The following is a 23,888-nucleotide window of genomic DNA, read 5'->3' on the forward strand; positions in this document are numbered from 1 at the left end:
CAGAAATTAGAGCCCAATTAACAGTTGATCACTATTGTGCGAATTTGCAATCCGTTCAATTATTGAATGGCTGTGCACTGAGCCAAAATAGCGTACGTAATAGCCTAAATATCTCATTGTAATCACCTTGCAATTCTACAGACAGAAAGTTGGTGTTTGGGGGCAGACACCTGCTGTGTCAGAAAACCGCAGGCGTACCCAAGCATAAGAAGGGTGTGTGATGTCAGAGCCAGCCTCAACGTCCCACCCCCGACCTCTGTCACAGAGTTATGGAAGGGTCAGACTTAAGGGCCCCATACATCAGCAATTAATTGTGACAATTTTCAGATATGGAGATGATTGCCACAATTAATTTTAGATGTGTGGGCTTCCCTTTTGGCAATCACAATCAAAATCGCCAATCGATTGCTTAATCAGGTTTTTAAACATGTTTAATAATCTGGTATTATCTGCAGATCTTTTTTATATGTGTAGGCGTTCCCAATTCGTCTTCTTCATCTATTTACATTATGAACAGCTGAAATGACAATCGATTGGGCAATTTCCAGATATGAAGATGCAATCTTTAGATGGAAAAATCTGCGGATCACTGAAATAAATCTGTAATGTGTGGGCAAAGTCAGATAGATTGTAAAATCCATTTATCTGGCCAAAAAATCCCTGTATCTGGAAATCCATAAATTGTGATTGCTGATGTATGGGGCCCATTACATTTGGACAGACTGGGAAAATCATTGGATGGTGAGTGAACTGTGTATGGATGTGCGACAGGATACCGGATAGCGATATTTTCGCAAATCACTCACAGATTTAGACAGGGTGGATTTTCATTCTGCACCTGGAAATCCGTATCAGGTCAGTGCGGGCTCACTCCCTGCTCAATCCATCGGCGGCCCGCCGTTCACGGCTGACCGTCTTAGCGTGTTGTAGTTTGAGCCGCACGGAAGAACTAACATCTCCTGGCGACCGCAGGCGTATGAGAGGCAATCCATCTTTAACTACAGAGGTAGTATGAGCAAAAATTCTTTTGAGGGTCCCTCAGTATACTAAATACCTGAATAACCCTATGTCATTGGACACCTAGTGGCACGTTAATCTTTGTCATTCTACTACAAATGAACTAACACCTATTTGAAAGAACTCATTTAACGGGATAACACCCCATAGAGCTTTGTCTCTTCAGTGAATCAGACATTTGTTTGGAGCGGAGTCTGACCTACCGATGATAAATCTTGATCATTCCCCTATTTTATAAGGAGCTGAATTTATTACATTGTTGTCATTGTTTTTATGTGTATTTGATTTTTATATCTAGTAAAATATTTTCTATTAACTAAAAAATTTCTCAGGTGTGTGGCGCTCTCTATTTTTTCACCTGTATATACATATACATGAATATAGTTTTATCTCATTCATTTAATTATTGTGAAATATTCTCTCTCCTGGATTTTCATTCTGCCTGCTGGCGGTGGCTAACCAATCGCAGTAATCTGCAAATTTGCAGCTGAATCTGACCCAAAGTCTTGTTTCTGCATCATGGCTTCAGAAAGGTTAAATTATGATTACAATGTTACAAACTTTTCATTTTATGTAACTTATGATTAATCTCAGCCCTTTCTGTGTGTAAGCACACTTCCCATATCTGTCTAATGAGTGCAGGTCTATCAGAATCCACTGTTCACCGCATGACAATGTATTTGTTCGTCGGGAGGCTTGCCACCTAGCAACAGCTGGTGGGTTAGGGTGGCAAGCCTCCCGAATGCGCAGAAAGGTGAAGTGAAAAAATTTTTTCACTTACCTTTCCCCTGCTCTAGGGAGCGGGTCCGGGTGCCGGGCGCGTGCACGCGCCGGGCGCGCGCGCGCACGCTGGTCACGTGCACGCTCGCGCTCTCCTGAGCCCAGGATCCCGCCCCCTAGCTTTAGTTTTTTCTTCAGCGCGACAGAGATGGAGGACTCTGTGTCTGTCTCAGCAACAGACACACTGTACAAGTCCCCATCTGTCAGCAAGTGGGCAAAAATGCCCAGAAAGAGGAGGCAACAACTGTCTGAGGACAGTTCCTCCTCAGAAGATAATATTATTATTAAGAGAAAAAAGTGCACAGTCCCTGTCAGCTCTGAAGGGAGCAGGGACAGCTCCCAGTCTGAGAGGGAGACACCTGGTGGTCAGCAACAGTCTCCCTCAGTGTTTCCTCAGAAAAAGGTGAGGAAACACAACACAAAAAAGAAACATACAGACAATGTTTCTCACAGAGACGCCCGTACGGGGGAATACGTCTCTTTCCCGGGTATTGCCCGTAGCCGGAATACCCAAATGGTGCGTGACATACCACCATCTTCTGCCCACGGCCGGCAAAAACACACTGCCTCTGAACGGCAGCAATTGCTAACCCAGTCCCATAAGGGTTCTAGCAAGCAGCATGCGCTGCCTAAACCTCACGACTATAGTGAGACAGTAACCCCTCAGGTAGACTGGGAGTCAGAGGAGGTTACTAGAACGTCCGCATCCACTAAAAGGGGCGAGTACAGCGACCTGCAGATGGCCAGGGTACAATTGGCAGGCAGAACGCCACCCAATAAATTATACGCCTCTCATTGGGCACTTAATGAACGCTCAGAGGTTTATAATTTTGCCCAGTTAGCATTCAGAACTGCTCTGGTAAAAGAGGACGAAATGGTTCTAAGAAGCCATACGGGCATTCCAGATATACCAGCCCTATTTGCTCCCGAAATCGACCCGGCACTCAGCTCACTAATAGGGGAAAAAACCCAAAGTGACGCTAATGATAAGCTATTAAGGAAAATACAGCTGAAAGTGGCAGATGCAGCTGGTCCCCTCCTCTTTGTCCTCGATAAGGCAGAAAAAGAGGGAGAATGTGGGGGTTCTCTAGATTCCCTAATAGCATCTAAGAACGCCCTCCTTAAGGCCATTAGCAGAGCCACTTTAATGATTGGCCAAACTTTTGATTATATATCAAATACCCGCAGAGTACGCTGGCTCACAAAGGCGGGTTTAACTAACCTCGCACCTAAGCCCGTGGAGGTACCCAACCTGGCAGATGGAGACCTGTTCGGTCCAGACTTCATTAATGAGGTTAAGATAAGATACAAAGCCCGTAGATCCTTCTCAGATCTCAAAGGCCCCCAATCCTCCAGAAGACCCTTTTCCCAAGAGGGTCGAGCTGCGTCAGCCAGTGGTTCGGCCCGAGACTACAGTGGCGCCACCAGAGGATCGAGAGGAGGCTCCTACAGGACAAGACCCACGAGAGGTGGAACGTCCTACAACAGGAACCCCTCAAGGAGAGATACAGGTTATGGTAAGTCCCGTACACATAACCCCCCACCTTGGCCTCTCACAAGCTGTAACAGTTTGGAAAACAATATCCACAGACAAGTGGATTTTGAAAATTATAGAGAAAGGGCTATCCCTACCTCTTATCCATTTTCCGCGCCAAGCATTTCCCTGTACAAGGAACTGCAGCCCACTGCTAGACGAAGTGTTGTACATAGCACTTTCCCAGGGCAAGATAGAATTAGCAGACATAACCAAAAAAGGTTGGATCAGCCACCTTTTCCCTATAAGAAAAACAGATGGCACTTACAGACCCGTCCTGAATGTAAAAAACCTAAATCGCTTCATAAGAAGACGCACATTCAGGATGGAGGGCTTACCAGAAGTCCCATTCCTACTTTCCCAAAACGACTACTGTATCAAGGTAGACCTCAAAGAGGCCTTCCATTCGATACGGGTCTGCAAAAACCACAGAAGATTCCTAAGATTCTTCTGGAAGGACACACTATATCAATGGACGGTGATGGTCTTCGGGCTGTCGAACGCACCGTACACTTTTACTCGTCTGATGAAGGCGGTAGTGTCTCACCTCCGTCAGAAGGGCATCCGTTGCCTAATATATCTGGACGATCTACTTGTAGTTCACCCAGACAGAGAGACTCTCCTCTCACAACGGGATCTAACCACGACCCTTCTCCTAGATTTGGGCTTCGCCATAAACTACCCCAAATCAATCCTGGTCCCATGTCAGTCAATAATATTCCTGGGATTCCTAATAGACTCCACTTCCTTCTCGATATCAGTCCCACCAGAGAAATGGACGGAAGTACAGACAGTAATTTCTCGTACCCTCCATCGCCAGCTGTCGATGAGGGACTTAGCCAAACTCATAGGAAAAATGAGAGCTCTGGGTCCCGGATTTCTGCAAGTCCCTCTCCTATGCAGATTTTCCCAATTCCTCCTAGGGAACCTACTCAGGAAGGGTTTTTCCTGGAGAGAGAAAATCCAATTAACCCCCCCAGTTCGAACAGAAATAGAGAACTGGACAATTCTTCCCTTACCAACACCCAGACCTCTATTGGACCCAATACCAAACATAATAATTTCCTCAGACGCTTCCCTGACGGGTTGGGGGGCATGCACACAGAACAAAGCAATAAGGGGAGTTTGGTCCACCCAGGAAACCAGGTTCCACATAAATCTATTAGAGCTGAGGGCGGCCAAACTAGCACTACACTCCCTCATTCCTCCCCAATCTCAAGGGATTTCGGTACAGATCTGCTTAGACAACAGGACGGCAGTTTCGTACCTGAACAGGATGGGAGGCACCAAATCTCTCCATCTCTGTCTAGAAGCAGTAGAGATTTGGAATTGGGCAGTCCAGAGGAACATTCTCCTCACAGCCGTTTATATACCGGGGGAATTAAACGAACTGGCAGACTCTTTATCCAGGGACCATCTTTCTTTAGACAGAGTAACCCTCAGACCACAGGTTTTCCAGAACATTATCAAAACGTTCGGAATCCCGGGGATAGACCTGTTTGCGACCCCATCCAATGCACAAGTTCCTACCTTTGTCTCCAGGGTATGGACGAAGGGAGCATCACACATGGATGCTATGTCCTTCCCATGGACAGACCTTTCCCTTCCATATGCATTTCCCCCTCCAGCCTTACTGCTAAAAGTCCTACACAAGATCAGGATAGACAGAGTACCCCACATAATCCTGGTCTACCCAGTCTGGCCCTCCAGGATCTGGTTCCCTTTAGTCAATCAGTTGCGCAAGGGACCCAAGATCCCCCTAGGTCTCCCCAGAGAATGTTTTCAGGGGACCCCAGACCTCCTCCAGAAACTGCCACAATCCATGTGGATAGCGACATTACTCGGCTATTAGCAAACGCCAACTTATCTTCGGCATCAGTAACACTAATCAATGCCTCTCTGAGACCCAGAACTAGGGCCAGATACCGAGCTATCATTAACGAATACAGTACATGGGTAGCTACTCGGTCTCAAGCCCTCTCTTCCAATACCCTCAACTTAGCCTTAGACTTCTTAGCAGCTAAGTTCGAAGCTGGCTTGGCATCTACTACCATACGCTCTTACGGCTCGGCCTTAGCATTATTGGTCCCCGGTCTTACAGAGAACAAGCTCTACCTACGTCTTCTGAAGGGAGCTTTCCTCTCCAGACCATGTGGTCCCCGCTACTCTAGCACATGGGACACCAAACCATTTTTACAATTCCTAGCCTCCATAGGCCTTACATCGGATATGGGTATGTTATCCAGAAAGCTAGCATCCCTACTAGCCTTAGCCTTTGCTGCGAGAGGCGCTGAACTCAGCCTCATACACATGTCAGACCCATGGCTGACACAAACCCCATTAGGCTTTCACATAATCCTAAAGGGTCACACAAAAACCAGCTCTCTAAGCAACCCGCTGGTAGAGTTTGACATACTGAAAGACCATTCAGATGAGGACCTGTGTCTAGTTACATGCTTGACACATTACCTCCAAATGACATCCCCGATTCGAGGCGTCCATTCCCAGTTATTCATTACATGCCGGAAACCCTTCCGTCCTGCTAGACCATCTACTATCCGTGGATGGATAGTAGCCGCAATGAACCTGGCCGGAATAGACACATCAACCTTCAAATGTCATTCAATTAGGGGTGCAGCCGTAACTTCCGCTGCAGCCAAGGGCTTACCTCTGCAATCGATAATGCAAGCTGCCCGTTGGTCATCCAGCCATACGTTTGTAAAACACTACTGGAGACCCACTGATCCTCAAAGGATCGAGTTCATTAGAGCAACCACCAGGTATGTGGTAGTCTACCCACCAGCTGTTGCTAGGTGGCAAGCCTCCCGACGAACAAACAGTAGTTTGCAGGAATCTATGACCTGCAAACTTCCTTTGTTCTAGGGAATAGGATTGCCACCTAGCAACAGCTCCCACCCAACCCACCCTAGACCTTGCTAGGTCCGTTGGTTACTCTAACTCAATTCTATAATCCTGTAATTCTCTTCTGCCCTTCCAGGCGCACCAAAAGGCCAGAAGAAGCCGCAGGCACAACCAGCTAAGGAGAACAAGTAGATCCGTCTGGCTCATCCGCCCACAGTTTCAAGTCGACCACTTGGTCCTTCTCATTGGACTCTACCTTCTATAGACCATATTGCTGGTCCTAGTTAGTCCTTACTAGTTCTTGTTTCACTTACGTGATTATGTTCAGTAAAATCCTTCGTTGCACCTAATTCTCTTTGTCATTATTCCCTAATAGTTTGACTAAGGTGTTCCATCCAGATGTTCTAATTGGGATTGCCATCGGCGACCTTCCGAAAAAACTAAAGCTAGGGGGCGGGATCCTGGGCTCAGGAGAGCGCGAGCGTGCACGTGACCAGCGTGCGCGCGCGCGCCCGGCGCGTGCACGCGCCCGGCACCCGGACCCGCTCCCTAGAGCAGGGGAAAGGTAAGTGAAAAAATTTTTTCACTTCACCTTTCTGCGCATTCGGGAGGCTTGCCACCCTAACCCACCAGCTGTTGCTAGGTGGCAATCCTATTCCCTAGAACAAAGGAAGTTTGCAGGTCATAGATTCCTGCAAACTACTGTTGTGCAATGTGGCATGCTGCTGTATTGGCTGCTAGCACAGCTGTCTGGCTCAGTGACTGTAAAACCAGGTCAGCCAGTGTTGCGAGGAGATTGTCAGCAGGCGGTGCCATATTATAGAGCAATTTATGGCTCCTTTCTTGTGTGTTGTAAACAAAGCGACACACGCAGGGGAGGAGTCGGAGAACAGCACATCATCCCTATCCCGCTGCCTGCACTTCGCCTGCTGCTGCTGCTACTGGGATCTGTTCTGAAAGTGACTATTATTATTATTATTATAATAATTATATAGCTACCGGACCTGCTGCAGCCTTCAGACCACAGTACATACACTAATTGGGGTCCTTATAGGAAGCAGCAATAGAAGTGGGTGGAGGAAGGTATATTTACACTTTGCAGGTATAACAATTACTCCTAGCCATTTGCAAAGTAGCATTTGCACAGTAACAATGAGATGCATGGAGGCTGCAGGCAGACTTGTAAGGAGAGACAATTGTATTGGTGGGAATGTGTTAGGGGGAGCAGCAGGCGGCTGCTGAGGGACAGGTCAGGCACAGAGCTAGGTGTGTCTGCTCTACATGCATGCAAACTTTTATCAGAGGACTGGGAGGGGATGAGCCGCTGCCTCCCCGCTGTGGCTGCTGCTAATGCTCTTCTATCACAGACAGGAGCTGTTGCTGCTGCCGCCGCCGCTAAGTGCGATCCTTGTGTCTGAGGAAGGAAAGAGCTGTGTGGCCGGGCTCCTGCACGCAACATGCCGACTGCTTCCAGCCTGACAGCCGCGCTTCTGCTCATTCTGCTGGCAGCAGAGCCCTCGCCTGGCAGTGAGTATCGGGGCTACTGGAGGGCACACTCCGGGAATTGCATGAGTCCCACAGGCTAGGCATTGGCCATAAGCACCATTGATCACCGTAGCAGAGAGATAAAGTCCGTGCTGGCAGCAGAGGCACATCCTGATCCTAAGCATGTGCCTTGTCATGTATATGTTTGGGAAGGTGCAGTGTCAGCAGGCTCCATGATTGCTGCACCCACCCTGCCTTTCTGTCTCCGCACACTTGGGAAACAAGGACGTGCAGCCAGCAAGGAGTAGCTGTTATGTCCTCAGAAACAATATTGCAAAACAGCAATTTAGGGGCTTTTAGAGGTCATTGACTTGCTATGCTTTAACTTGCTTCCTCTGTTGCCACCCAAACATGTGACTTGATAACCCAGTGGGACAGAAACCAAGGTACATCTCATTTACCAATAGTTGGAGTTTTATTGCATGCAGGATGAAAGGAGAAGGTTTAATTACTTAGTTGTTGGTGATATGCTTAAAAAATGATATTTAAATGGGAATGACAACAATAGCAAACACCTATAGCAACTCTGTATTGCCGAACATTAGGGTCAGTCCATAACTGGAATGCTCAGTTCAGCACTGAAATCCCAAACTCTGACCTCTACCTAATGGTTGTGCCCCCTCCACCTCTGCTGCATCCTTATTTGGATTGGACAAAGGTCATTCTGGTTATCAAACATGAATTTGCAACGGTGAGCAATGTTTTGCAACTGTGCATAAACATTTATGTGCAGCCGCTTGGTGCGAACGACTACGGAGAATTGGTTATTCGCCAGCTGCTCACACACAGAACTGCAAGTGGAGGACATGGGGTGGTGGGCAGTCGTTGTGCCTATGGGAACGGACAGAGTTTCATGGGCGTTCCCATGAAAATGCTGGGCTTCCCATGGTAATTTGCCGATGGTGCGGGGGTGGGCATCTGACGTCACCAGATCTCAGCTGCCAGCCCTCTTCCCATACAGGGAGCCCCATAGATCCAAGACACCTGAGAGTGTCTTAGATCTGTGTGTACCGTAGAAATCATTCAATAGTCGGTGACCATTGAATGATTTCCTCCCCGCACACAAGCTGCAAACGCATGTTTATGCAAAACATCCATTCACATGCGTATGGGACATTCGCAGTGCAGGCAGCGTTTAAAGGACATGCAAATCTTTGTGTGTCAACCAGAATGACCTCCATAGTGAATAATAGTTACCTTTAACATTTTCAATCCCACATTTTTCCTTTTTAAGTAGCATGTTGAGTACCATTTTAAGTATGTATCATATTTTTTAGCTGTCTTCTTAAAAAATGTTATTGCCTTTCCAAAATCTCTCTGGAGAGCAGCCAAATGTGGTTTCCAGTCACACACTCAATGGTCTGCTTACAAAAGCTTCAACAGACAAGTGGAGATCTTGCCCATAGCTACCAGTCAGAGGTCATACTTTTCTAGGCTGTAATAGAGAAATGATGGCTAGAATCCAATGTGTGGCTATGGCCAACAACTCCACTTTCATTATTAAAAGTTTTAGGGAGCAATTTATCAAAGCTTGGAGTGAGAGAGAGGGATAGTGTAATTAAAAAAAAAAAAACACAATCTGTAAAATGGCAGGATTGGTTAATACCTTATCTCCTTCCAAGCTTTTATAAATCTCCCCAATAGAATTACATCCTGTATGTTTCAAAGCCTCTGCTTTCTCATCTTGCGTGACATGACTGTGGTTGCCATGGTAGTTACATAACATCATGGAATTCTAAATTTATAGCAGCCTAATGAAACATACCAACGAAAAATGGTAATTTCCAAGTTATATCATACAGCCTGCCAGATTTATGTTAGACACACTCGTTTTAAATGATTGATTTTTTTTTTTTTTTAAATGTGTTCATTGGCCAATAATATTGGTTATGTTTAATATTGGTTAATCTTTGTTTTTGGCTCCATTAGTCCTGTTGCCAGCCAAGGAAGCTGCACAGTTTCTGCGTAACAGACAAAAGAGGGAAAATAGTTTTTTTGAAGAGACGAAACAGGGACACCTAGAGAGGGAATGTGTGGAAGAAAAGTGCAGCAACGAGGAAGCTCGGGAAGTCTTTGAGAATAATCCGGAAACAGTAAGTACAGTATGGTTCATTATAATAATTGCATTAAGTGAATGCAGCATGGGTACTCTTTACCTAGAACGGCGCCCACGATTGAAATCGCGGGCATCGCGGGTAAAATCGCGGTAATCGCGGGCATCGCGGGTAAATCGCGGGTAAATCGCGGGTACATCAAAATCGGGTACCCGCGATTACCGCGATTTTCCCATAGAGAACAATGTTAAAAAGCCTGATTGACCGCGATTTTAGCGTTAAATGCCTCAATGCCCGCGATTTTCCCATAGGAATCAATGTTAAATGGGCTACAGAGCCCAAATAGCCCCAATTAACCCTTAAATGTCCCCCCAATTTTTGTACGCCACCCCACGATCCACGCCAACCCGAAGCGTGGCGAGCGCAGCGAGCCCGCGAGGGGCGGCGGTACGCGTCCTACGACCTTTTCATGCCCTACTATCCACGTCGGCGTGGAGTTGAGAATAGAATAGTGTGGCGAGCGCAGCGAGCCACCGAGCCCGAAGCGTGGCGAGCGGACGCGGATACCTTCACAGTTATACGCGTCCCCTCGCGGGCTTCACAGGTGTCCGCGTGGCCACGGACACCTGTGAAGCCCGCGAGGGGACGCGCTTACCTGTGAAGGTATCCGCGGGGCTCGCTGCGCTCGCCACGCTTCGGGCTCGGTGGCTCGCTGCGCTCGCCACACTATTCTATTCTCAACTCCACGCCGACGTGGATAGTAGGGCATGAAAAGGTCGTAGGACGCGTACCGCCGCCCCTCGCGGGCTCGCTGCGCTCGCCACGCTTCGGGTTGGCGTGGATCGTGGGGTGGCGTACAAAAATTGGGGGGACATTTAAGGGTTAATGGGCTCTGTGGCCCATTTAACATTGATTTCTATGGCCAAATCGGGTGGATTGAGGCATTTAACACTAAAATCGGGTCCATCGCGGCTTTTAACATTGCTTCCTATGGGAAATCGGGAGCATCGCGTCGCGGGCATCGCGGGTACATTTATGGCCGGCCGCGACGCGACCGACGCGATTTTTCAGGTTTAACATGGTTTTCAATGGGAAAATCGCGGGCATCGCGTCGGTCGCGTCGCGGGCAGGCATAAATGTACCCGCGATGCCCGCGACGGGCGCCGTTCTAGGTAAAGAGTACCGCAGCATGTTTACATGTGTACTGTTATATGTATTCTAATCACTGTGTCATTTACACTACTGGATTTCAAGTAGTATAAATAATACTTTGTTAAAAGGCAACAAAAATGTCATTCAAAAAGTGTCACCAACATTGTAACATGTAACTAGTGGTAGCAAATTATTTTATTCCTATCGGCAGATGTTGAAGGTTTCATAATATTTGCATTGACATACTTTGTGTTGTGACAGCACAGGCAGTGTAATGGTTAGCATTCCTGCCTCACAGCACTTAGGCCATGGGTTCTATTCCCACCACAGTCCTAAAGGTCTGTATATACTGTAATTTGAGGCTGCTGATATTGGCAGTCATGGGTGCGTGAGCTGCCGACATCGGCCTGTGAGTGGCGAATGACATTGTGTATGGGTGGAAGGGGGCATGCTGAATTGTGCAGCATGGCCCTCGCTACGATACAGTAGAAATAGACTGTTCTGAATAGTCTATTTGCATTGGAATCGCAAACCCCTTAACACTGTGCGATTTTGGCTAATACCCCATTCACACCAGAAATGCAGGGACAAACCCGGGAATTCAGTTCCCGGGACAAGCAGGGACATTCCCGGGTTTGGACCCATTCACACCAGAAATGTCCCTGCATTTTCTGGTGTGAGAAGGAGGCCGGCAGGAGGTGGGGAGGAGGTGGGCAGTCGGCGGGATGGCGGCGGAGGTGGGGAGGATACTCACCCCGGTTGCTGGTCCTCCGTGCAGGCCAGGGATCCACACAGGTGGCGGCGCAAATGACGGGACAGGCAGCGGCTGAAGATGACGCAGCTCTCCAGCGTCCTCACTGCCGCCGGAGAGCTGCGTCATCATCATCCACCGGCTGTCCCATCATTTGCGCCTGCCGCCTGATTTAATTGCCGTCGACAGGACACGGAGGACACGGCAACCCGGGTAAGTATACCCTGTACCTTTCACACCAGCCAGGTCCCCGGGTTGAACCCGGGAACAACCCTGGTACCTAGCCGGGTTGAAATTTGCCCGGGATTTTGTCCCAGTAACCTTTCACACCAGCGCTAGTACCGGGTTGTTCCCGGACTCAACCCGGGAATTTAGGCTGGTGTGAATGGGGTATAAGTTGCTGTAACTTAAAATCGCACTGTGTGTACACACCTAACTGTGTGGGGTTTGTATATTCTCAACCATGCTTCGGTTTCTCCCTCTGTGTGCTCTGGTTTCCTCCCACAATTAGTGGTAGCTTAATCCCAACAAAATTAACCAATAAATTACCAAATATTCTCTGTAAAGTTTTTTGGAAGATGTGTGCGGTATATAACTGCTAATAAATAATAATGCATAAGTAGTATTGATGCCATACATGCAGTACAACACATTACTACTCCAACTACCTTGTAAATGAATTACTACATGTATTAGCAATGAAGGTTAAATTAATAAGATGTCATGCTTCTGAATTAGTCCATTATGTTTTTAGTAGTGAAGCAGTTTTGCTATACTTTCTGTTATTGTTACTCAAAGTTATTAGTAGTGCTTAGCACTCGCTGTCATATAATTTACTGACTGGCTACATGTAGTCAAACAATTGTGTTTTGTTCCTATACTTAAAAATGGCCCCACCAGAGCACAATGCCAGAGGCTGTCTATACTAAGGTTACTTCTGACCTTTTCAATTAAAGCCACAGATGCGGCCTCTTCCCAGGGTAGAGGTGGAGAGTGGGGTCATCGCCATTAGATTTATTGATTTCTATAATTGTGTGTCCTTTTCAAATTGTTCATAAAGCAGTTATCTCAATGTATTCAAACACTTAGAACATTGGCAGCAAAATAAATAATATATGTAGTTAAATGGATTTCGGTTTTTAGCTTGTCTTTATTTTTTTCTTTTCTATGGCAATGTTAATGATTGTGGCCAAAGTTTTCAGAGTTTCTCACAAATGTAATTTATTGGTCTGTACATGCTATGACTCCTACTAAATATGTAGTCCAAAATGTAAAATTCTACAAAACCTCTTGAAAATGCTTAATTATTATTATTTTTTTTTTTAAGGGAGTCTTTCAGGTGACTGCCGAGGTCTAAAATTAAGGCCTAATTTACCCCATGATGGTTAGCTATCACCCATCCTGGTGTACTGTGGGGGGTAGAGTTAATATATATATATACTTTATGTACATTGTGCAACATCGCCAGCTGGGCAACCTAAAGCTAGTCTCTTTCACATGCCACAAGCATGATATCATACGTGCCAGTTGTATAACCCTTATTACATGCATATGGGCAGTATGAGTGGCGAGTCCCTTAGCGCCCAAACATGTATATTTCGCAGCATTACAAGGGGAGCAATATGTGTATTAGTCTAGGGCACCTTGAACCTCTAATCAGGGCCTCCTGGGATTTTTTTTGGCCTGGATTTTAATCCCTGGATTGGAGTCTCGAATCCCAGGATTAAAATGCTCATTTCAATCCCTTACCGTCAGGCAGCGCTCGGCTCAGGTGGTGCCCGGAAGAGATGCTGTGCGTCTGCGCAGTATGATGTTAGAGATCACGCTGCGCAGGCAATAACCAGCCATGTCTGTCAGTCCCCGCATGGAGTGTCTCTAGCCGCATGTCCCTTTCTTCTTCCACCTGTCTGCTGCTCGTCCGCCCTGCCCGCTGCATATGCCCACCTGGCAACCGGTAAGCCGCAAGGACGGCTTCTAAGCAGTCCTAGGGAGGCCAATCCCAGCCCATTTTCTTTTCAATCCCGGGATTGACAGTTTTTCAATCCCAAATCCCGGGATTGAAAAGAAAATGGGCTGGGATTGGCCTCCCTAGTTGACATTTTTATCACTGTAATTTTGTGCTCAGTTTGAAAAGGGGTCGGACTGCACCTGGCAAAATGACCCGGCACTCGAAATGCCGGGAAGTAAGTGAACATAAAGTCCTACACAGTCTACACTTCCATCTGAAGAGGTGGAATTGTGCATTCTCACAGAGGCAACTGTGGCCAGTACAAGCATTCATTTCTCAGGGGTCTTGTCATCACAACTCTGGAACTTGAATTCACACACTTTACTCTAATGTGGTAATTGCAAATGCAAATTTGTATTTTTGGTATTTGCAAGTCAGACACCTTAATTAACACATCATAAGCTACACAGCATCCTTCATTAATCCCTCCACATTTATAAAATGCTAAATGCATAAAGGGGAAGCAAGTAGCAAGAGTACTCGTCCTCCGACCTTTTCATACCCCCACTATCCACGTCGGCGTTGAGTTGATTTTATATAGTGTGACGAGCGCAGCGAGCCACCGAGTCTGAAGCCTGGCGAGCGGCCACGCATTACTTCACATGTATTCCACGTCCCCTCGCGGAGCTCGCTGCGCTCGCCACGCTTTGGGCTCGGTGGCTCGCTGCGCTCGCCGCACTATATAAAGTCGACTCCACGCCAACGTGGATAGTGAGGGTATGAAGAGGTCGGAGGACGCGTACTGCTGCGCTCGCCACGCTTTGGGTTGGCGTTGATAGTGGGGGTGGCGTGGGGGTGCGTTTAACATTGTAAGCACCTATTATGGTGCTTATACAATTATTTATCTTATAGGGGGCACATTTAACATTGAAAACACCCGTTTGGGTGCTTATACAATTTAAAATCTTATACCATTGTATATGCCATACAATTCGATGGTATACAATTTATAATTGTATAAAATCTGCTAACATTGTATCGCATAGCATCGCATACCATCATATGCCTTATGGTATGCGATGCGATGGGCGCCGTGCTAGTACACAAGTACTGAAAATAGCCATAAATAATCAAAAAGATATCGAGAAAGTACGCCAAGATACATTATTCAAGAAAATCCTCAGACTTTGTCATCCCTCAAATCACTCCACACTTAAAAAATATTTTTATAAGCTGAATAATTGCGGGCATCCTCATATACTATACACACCTAAAGCACATCTAGTCACTCTTGCACAACTTCTCAAAATAATTTTTTTAAATTCTCTTGAAGTTTTTGTGATTCGTATATACTTATTGAGATTTAAGTTTTACAATATATTGTATATACCACCTCTAAACACATTCACATATGTAGTAGTGTTCATTCTAGCACCCGCCATATTTGAAAACCCATGCAGTTCCTCTTCCCTGCCTGGGGTGTCGCTGTCTGCTGTGGTGTTTCTAGCACAGGTCTGGTTTGCATATCAGTGCTGATATACAGACCACACTGTGCTAGAACCTCTACAGCAGACAGCGACACCCCAGGCAGGGAAGAGGAACTGCATGGGTTTTCAAATATAGCGGGTGCTAGAATGAACACTAATGTACTAAAACTTAGAGAGAGATAAAGTACCAACAAGCCAGTTCCAAACTTTGGGGTTGATCCTATTAGATTCATTGAATTCGCAGGTGTGAATCAAGGAGTCAGTGTCCCTACTTTACATTATCCGAAATTCACAGAAAAGTGCTCCTTGCCCCATAGGGCGGCCAGCACTTTCGGGCTAAACCAGCCTGCAAAGGGTGCCATATCGGGTGCTGTTTCCTTTGTTTAAACGCCGTGGAAGCAAAACCTCTTGCACATCTTAATAGAATCAACTTCAGTGACTATAACAGGCAGAGAAGAGCTGATAGGTACATTCTCTTTCCACTTTGTCACTCTCCAAGGCATTTGTGATTTTTGTTGTAAGATAATGTGGAATGAGACCACCATATAAAGCCGCTGATTGCAGTGAGGTCAGATTGTTTGTGGTTACTTCTTTTTTTTTTTTTTTTACACTACTGCAATGGTCATATTTGTAATTTATGTATTTTTATGCTGGGAGAAAGAAGTGAGCCTACATTTTGGTTTTGGTCCTGTGTAGTCTGATTTCTAAATTCGGTACTTATGTAGTATCTGGGCGTCCGATTTAGAAATCGCATCGCATCGCATGCGACCAAATCGTATGCGATGCGATGGTCAAGATTTTTCCATAGGATTCAATGTTAAAATGGTCTGAGTCCATTTTAACATAGAATTCAATGGGAAAAAGGGGTCCTTTTCCTTTCCCCACTATCCAAGTGGGCATGGAGTTGGATATAAACCTGTAGTGAGCCACCGAGCCCGAAGCGTGGCGAGCGTAGTGAGCCCCGCGAGGGGACACAGAATACTTTTTAAGAAATATGCGTCCCCTCGCGGGGCTCGGTGGCTTGCTGCACTCGCCACACTATATAAAATCAACTCTATGCCCACTTGGATAGTGGGGAAATGAACAGGACCTTCTTAACATTGAATCCTATGCAAAATCGCATCGCATCTGATTGTATGCCTTAAGGTAAGGCATACAATCACAAAATCGGCAGCCCAGATACTACATAAGTACCCTAAATTCTAATTTAGAAGAATTGGCCATTGCTAGTGGTATGGAGTGTCTATTTCACATACAGGCGCTGATGTATTAAGCCTTAACAAGAGATAAATGCAAGGTTGATAACAAGAGATAAACATCCAGCCAATCAGCTCCTTAATGACTTTTTTCAAACACAGCCTGTAACATGGCAGTTAGCAGGTGATTGGCTGGGCATTTATCTCTCTTTATCACCCTTGCATTTATCTCTTGTTAAGGTCCCATGTAACTAGACTCGTGGCACTTTGGAGGTGGTGGGTCTTTGCTGTATTTCAGTTCAGCCATCTCCAGCATATGTTTAATACCCCATAGATGGGGTGACGGGTGCAGTGTGCTGAGCAAACCCGTTAAGCACCGATGTGTGCTAAGCAGTCTGTCATGGCCAGTGTTCTCAACTGAGAGAACACTGGCGATGACTAGATTTTTGTTGCATGTAGTATAAATCTAGCTAGACGATAGTGACACGCGGGACTGTGCATCGTTGTCGTCTGTACACACCGAACGATCTGTGCTTCATTTCTAAGCTATGAAAACAGTTTGCTTAGAAATGGGGCTGAAAATTTCCCCATGTATATGGATTATAAGAAAGATTGAAGTGAATGGCACAAGCCCAAAATTACGCTAGTCCGGTATCTAAATGATTACAGCAGACAGATGAAGGCTGTTTTTAAAAGCACTGCTACTTCAGCTTGTCTTTTCTTAGGGCCAGGTGTATCAAGCTTCAGAAGTGATAAAACGGAGAGTGATAAACAGCCAGCCAAACATCTGCTAACTGCCATGCTGCAGGCTGGGTTTGAAAGATGACAGGTAGGAGCTGATTGGCTGGTTGTTTATCACTCTCCACTTTATCACTTTTTGAAGCTTGATATATCTGGTCCTGTTTATGTGGCAACACTTCATAGGAAATTTTATTTTTTTTCTATTTGCACAGTTAGGAAATTATTTGAGTACTTCATGTTTATATCATTTTGGACTAATTTTGTTTCTGTCCACTCATAGGGGGGTATTTTTCCAAATCAAAATAAACACTAACCAATGAGCTCCTGGCTCACTTCTCCCTTCTCACTGCTTCAGACATCTACCCCACAGCCTGTAAAATTAGATTTATAGGCTGATTGGTTAATGCTCTACATGAAAAGGGGGGGGGGGGGGGGAGGATTGATTACCCGTGGTAAAGAGCAAATGTTTTTTATTTTCCACTTTATCTTCATGCTTTGATAAATGCTCATCGTAGCGGTGGAAATTTGCAGGGCAATATGCAACTCCGCTTCTTTTTTTCTCTACTGATCATGCTCATTATGGTCGGGTTTTGTTTTTTGAGTGAATTTTTGCAGATTTCAGCTTGCTACTCCCCAGGGCAAAATGATGGTATCCCCCTAACTGAGCTACATTTGGGCGCCCTCTAGTGATTGGCGGTCAAAAATATTTGTCTGGAGCAGTCCTCGAGAGCTACCAACAGTTAACATTTTCCAGGTCTCCTCACAGAATCACAAGTGAAGTATTTATCTCCGTACAGAAGTTGGGGAAGTTTACACTGCGCTCGGAGGAATGTGAACCCTTAGCAGCCTGCACTCATGTGGGGAACAGTCCAGGTCCCCCTAATAAGTAGTTTAAGTAGGGTGGTTGGGGGTAGAGTGCTGGCGCTCTGGGGTCTATGGTGGTTAGTTCAGTAATGTCTATGCTGAAGGTGAAACGGAAAGGCTGATAATGAAAAACTGGTAGCGATAACCGTTGGCTGGGTGTTCTGATGGGCACTGGGAGCGATAACAGTTGGCTGGGTGTTGTGGGTGGTGGTCAACGATCAGATGATTTGTAGATGATCAGTTATAGAGTATATAGTAACCTCTCCCACGATGTAGCTGGGTTGGGGGTTCACGGCATGGGTCCCTCACGTCAGGATACATTGACCACTATTGGAGGTACATGCATCCGGTCCTGACCCAGACGTGAGGGACCCATGCCGTGAACCTCCAACCCAGCTACATCGTGGGACAGGTTACTATATACTCTATAACTTATCATCTACAACTCATCTGATCGTTGACCACCACCCACAACACCCAGCCAACGGTTATCGCTCCCAGTGCTCATCAGAACACCCAGCCAACGGTTATCGCTCCCAGTGCTCATCAGAACACCCAGCCAACGGTCATTGCTACCAGTTTTTCATTATCAGCCTTTCCGTTTCACCTTCAGTATAGACATTACCGAACTAACCGGCATAGACCCCAGCGCCAGCACTCTACCCCCAACCACCCTACTGAAGTAATTAGCTCCACCTGTGGATCTTTTGAAATGTGTCAGTCAGTAATGAGTGCACCTGTGTACCTGCGATGTGAGCTGAAAAACGTGAATTGTTGGTAGCTCTTGAGGACTGGAGTTGACTACCCCTGGTCTGGACCATAGTGAGAGCGATTCCACATTAAGGGCCTCATTCAGATTCAGTCATTCGCCGGGCGGGGTTTGGTGGACTCGTAAGGCTGCGAATTTGCAGCCTTGTGAATCAACCAGAATAACCCCCTAAGATTGTAAAAATTGGGAAGGTGATTGGTTATCTAGTTTAAAAAAATAAAAATAAAATAAATTGTAAGCTGTGAGTAGATGTTTTTGTAGATTCTTTTCTTTTCTTTTTAGTGTATTATCGTACATATTTTGTCACAGAAATGACTTAGGGAATTGTCCATAAATTTATTTGCCAAAGGTGCAGTATTGCTTTTTATTTTAAATCTAGTCTCTGGATATGTTGCAAGTCATTCTGATATCTGCCGGTGGTAATGTTAAATGGCATTTAGGCATATATTATTTAGTCAAATTGATCAGGTGCAGCACTTTGCTGGTTTATGAGAGCTCATTTCCTGATCTGAGCAGGTCAGAATGACACTGATTTCATCTTGTGTCTGGGGACAACTGGGGCAGACTATAATCTTTCATCTCAAAAGAACAGTGACATGGCTAGCTTTGTCTTTCCCACAAAGGTTATAAAGCTATAATCCACTCACATGTAGTCTTTGCATGACCTATTTTGTGATGTGTGTGTGCATCTATCTATCTATCTATCTATCTATCTATCTATCTATCTATCTATCTATCTATCTATCTATCCATCTACACACACACATATGATCATTTCCTGTATGTGTCAGCTGATCTCCTTTCTGTCTTGTGCTGCTGTTTATACACCCTGTACATTTCGGAGCCTGTACAATGCTATTGATTTATTGTAGCTAATTAATGTTGTGCATAAGATAATTACTATTTTCTGCATTGGAATTGCTGGTCAATGCTGCTTCTGCTGACCTACTGTAGGATTTACATTACACAAGGTCTAACTATTTTATTTAGAATGTTATGCAGTAGCAGGCCTAGCAATCACTTATGCATTGTGCAGGATAATAATAATATTAGAGATTTTCACTCCAGTATAATTATATGTTGGACTATTTCTTCGTGCTGACACAATCTTTCTACTTATTTATTTTCAAATCCACTATGCGTTGCATGCATTTCTCATTAACAACTGCACGGAATGTAGTCTTTCTAAGCTGCTCCTTGCACACTCCTCATTTCTGTTCACACACACAATGTATCAGTCATGACTTCTGTACAGGGCCTGTCATTCACTTATTGGTCTTGGACAGCTCCGTTATTGGCTGTTACTTGCTCGGGGCACTAATCGGGCCTTTGAGATCTTGATACTAACCGCTCGGTTTACGTCCCGCAGATGTTTTCACTGCGGCTCAGCAGCTCTCAATTATATTGATCAAGGTTGGGATAAGGCTACAAATTAAATAGAAGGCGAGAAAAGATCTGTGCTGTCAGTCGGGATAGCCGCTGCGCAAGCTCCAACTTCCACTTATTCATTTGCATCTATTGTAAAGGAAATCTGACAAAGGGCAGCTTATGCGAGTACTGGAGGAACAGAAGGGGCCAGTACAATCATGACTTTCATCACAGCCATCGTTTAGGACAATAGCTGCACACAAGCTCTTAGTACCATGCTTAAACGTGAAATTTAAGTTGACATTATTCTTGACGGATTTACACTGTGCCAAGATTGTGCATAAGCCAGTGGTTCCCAAACTGTGTGCCTAGGCTCCCTGGGGTGCCTTGGGACACTTGCAGGGGTGCCTCGGGTTTGTCATCCAGGACCAATTCAAATTATTTATGATCAATTATTTCTGGCCAAAACCAGTGCTGGTGGCTGCTAATCATAAAATGTGTACAACCAGAACCAAATCCTGCCTTTTACCACATAACTCAACCTAAGAAGCACATATAAACACAATCTACTTAATTTGATATATATTTTTTTGGGCCTAGGGGTGCCGTGGAAAAATTCTGATACTCTAGGGTGCCATGATTAGAAAAAGATTGGGAACCCCTGGCATAAGCCATAAATATGTGACTACAGGTTGCTGCATTTTTTTTTGATAATTGATTATCGGAAGTAATAATTAACTTGGTGAGAACAATTGTGTATGTGTATAGCTAGCTGCCTTTATCAGACTGCAAATTACCCCATTGTTCCATTTAACACTGTTATTGTTTATTGTCAAGTATAATCTATGTATATTATGATGCGAAGCAGGTTTGATGGCAATGAGAAGTAGTGTCTGTACAGTATGTTAGGGGTGGCACATTGTAGTCTTGCAGGTATGGAGCCCAGATTCAGTTGTGACCCATGGTGCTATCTGGAAGGCATTTATTTGTTCACTTGGGGATTCTGTGCATGATTCATTCTTAATCCATAACCAAAGAAGAACTTTTAGGGTATTTGCTTTTTGACTAAACTGACTTCAGTTTTATGTCCATGTTTGTGTTCCTGTGATTATATTATAAACTCCACTAGGACAGAGCTGATGCTTAAAACGGTACAATTCTGCAGAATAGTTTGGTACCATATAGTTGTCAAAATAGGTGTAAAAACTGCCTAGCAAACCTTTTCATTCATCATAATGACCTGTAGGGGGAAATTTACTAACGGAAATTTGTAAAAAATAGGTGTATTTGTATCCAGAAATACACTTATTTTTGACATTTACTGTCCCGAAAATACGGCAATTCGTATTGATAGCACATCAATACGGATTGCCGTATTTTCGGGATAGTAAATGTCAAAAATAAGTGTTTTTCTGGATACAAATACACCTATTTTTTTTTACAAATTTCCTTTAGTAAATTTCACCCCGTAATGTTTACCTTTTATATAGGAAATATCTTTTTTATTTTTATATACATGTTTTTTTATTTGAATAATACGAAATTACAGCTATGATCTGTAACCAAATTTTGCTTTAAGAAGATTTCAACACCCTAAATCTTGTTCTTAATCCTCATCATCCTCCTCACCCTCTTGTTACTCCCAATTATTCAGCTGTATAGATATCTTAATGTTTTTCTCTGTGCTGTATCTTTGAATATATTGTTTTGTGTCCTACACTGTTTTACTTAAACAGCTTCATGGATACTTTAATACCGCTTTCACACTGCCAAAACATTTAAAAAAACTGTATTTTTAAATGGTATTTAAACCGGGTCTGAGCCTTCACATTGCAGTAGATTACCGTTTTAAATACCATTTAAGTACCATTCACATCAGTCAACCCGTTTAATCCCGTGAACACATTTCAAGGCAGAATGCAGGGGACAGCCTATCACAGGTCTGTAATCTGTTTTTTTTTTTTTTCTAAATACCGTTTCAGAGCCATTCTCACTGCATAAAAAACGGCTCTGAAACATGTAGGACTCTTTACACGTTTTGAAATACCAGTTATCTTTAACCGGTAAATCAACTCTAGCACTTTCCCACTGCAGCCCTAAACGTTTTGAAATGGGAAAAAAACGTCAATATACCATTTAACAAGTGCGGTGTGAAAGGGGTATTATAGCTGCATATAAATGAACAATAATAACATTCCTTCTGTGTGCATTACCGTACAATCTGCAATTTAAAAACCTGCATTATACTGCTAATCTAACTTTAAAATTGTGTCCAAAATGTACGTTTCAGACTTAAGCCGGGTACACACTAGGCGATATTTACTTAGCAATATAGATGATATCAATATTGTTAACGATATCGCAAACATATCTCTCCTCTTCAAGGGGCCAGATGTATCAAAAGTGATAAACAGCCAGCCAATTAGCTCCTACATGTCATTTTTCAAACCCAGCCTGTAACTTGATAGGAGTTGATTGGCTGGCTATTATCATTCTCCATTTTATCACTTTATTGAAAGTCCTTGTGTTTATTCTGGATTATAGGTCATATAACTGCACATACTGTATTAATATATACCCTGTAGAAATTGTACCAATATCTAACTCCTGTTGGAGAAAGTGCACTATATAAATTAAACTTACTTACTAAACAACTGCTTTGTTTTTTTTCCCATGTAGGACTATTTCTACCCCAGGTATTTAGGTAAGTGTCTTCTATGTTGGACATGTTTTTACCTATAAAAGTGATGTTCCATCTTAACCTGTGAATTCCTCCACTAGAAAGTCAAACCTAAAAATGTATTGTAATTCATTATGGTCTTATGCCTGGTACACACCAGGACGACTAGGGCCCGATCCCCTCAATCTAGATCCAATTCCGACCAATTGGATGTAGATTGTGTGCTGATTGGGCCCTTTTCTGTCCTGGTGTGGACCGATACCGATCAGATGCGCGGTCCCGCGGGTCGGTCGATCGTTATTCAGATCCTACCTGCTGCAGGTAGGATCTGAATAACGACCATACAGCCGGGTGCGGGTCGCCATCGGATCGGACCCGCTCACGGTGCACATCGTGAGCGGGTCGTGCCCCCCCACATCATCGTGAGCGGGTCTGCAGAAACACTGACGACCCGCTCACAATGTGCATCGTGAGCGGGTCGTCGTGGTGTGTACCCCACATTAGACCATACAGGAGTGGTGGGAAAATGGCTGTGCCCCATGAAACATGATGGCTGTTTATTTTACATAAGAATATGTGACTCTGGGGATTCCAATTCACCTGGTGTGTTCTATTTTTGTTTCACTAAACATGTGGGATTTGGAGATACTCCATAGGACCAGGATGAGCTTATTGATCTCTATGAATAAAAGGATAGTGTGTGCACAGGTCTTAGGGTAAGAAGGAACATAGGTGCAAAATTAAAAATAAATATGCCTGGGATGGGTCTGAATGGGTGAGGCGTTTAGCCATACTTCAGTTCTATACGCTGAGTAGCAGCATCTCTGTGAGGTAATGGCTGTGGTGCAGTGTCTGTGGAACAAGAGGTTGTTGTCAGGAATGGAGGAAGAATAGGAGGGTGTCTGGGAGGAGGTCAGAAGTGTGCTATGTCCTCTCATGGGGAAGAGGCTTATGAATGAGATTTCCAGCATAATGATTACTTGCTGGTGTTTTTGTTGTTAGGGAAAGCAGAGGGATTACAGTATACATAATTGTAATACTTTATCATGTGGGATGTTAATACTCTAGTGACAGGAGACAATTGAGGTGACCGTCATGAGAGGGAGAGAGTGCTGCTTGTGTGCCAGCAATAAGTTGCTT

At 44.7% G+C, this 23,888-nt stretch overlaps 2 protein-coding genes across 2 annotated transcripts in view; both read left to right on the forward strand.

The window, feature by feature from the left end:
* Nucleotides 1-2,325: 2,325 nt before the first annotated feature.
* On the forward strand, nucleotides 2,326-6,526 carry LOC146059035 (uncharacterized). The gene is made up of 2 exons (XM_083171186.1): nucleotides 2,326-3,314; nucleotides 6,330-6,526. Exons 1-2 carry the CDS (start codon nucleotides 2,537-2,539, stop codon nucleotides 6,383-6,385), a joined length of 834 nt encoding a protein of 277 aa, XP_083027312.1. The 5' UTR covers nucleotides 2,326-2,536; the 3' UTR covers nucleotides 6,386-6,526.
* Nucleotides 6,527-7,057: 531 nt separating this feature from the next.
* GAS6 (growth arrest specific 6) overlaps nucleotides 7,058-23,888 on the forward strand; it is a 62,370-nt gene continuing 45,539 nt past the window's right edge. Inside the window, exons 1-4 of the mRNA XM_083168498.1 lie at nucleotides 7,058-7,152; nucleotides 7,561-7,720; nucleotides 9,668-9,831; nucleotides 22,748-22,772. Of these exons, the coding sequence (XP_083024624.1) occupies nucleotides 7,651-7,720; nucleotides 9,668-9,831; nucleotides 22,748-22,772 (259 nt within the window). The 5' untranslated portion in view covers nucleotides 7,058-7,152; nucleotides 7,561-7,650. The remainder of the gene's footprint in view (nucleotides 7,153-7,560; nucleotides 7,721-9,667; nucleotides 9,832-22,747; nucleotides 22,773-23,888) is intronic.

Source organism: Crinia signifera, chromosome 2, assembly GCF_055691185.1.
Source record: "Crinia signifera chromosome 2, ASM5569118v1, whole genome shotgun sequence".
NCBI lineage: Eukaryota > Metazoa > Chordata > Amphibia > Anura > Myobatrachidae > Crinia > Crinia signifera.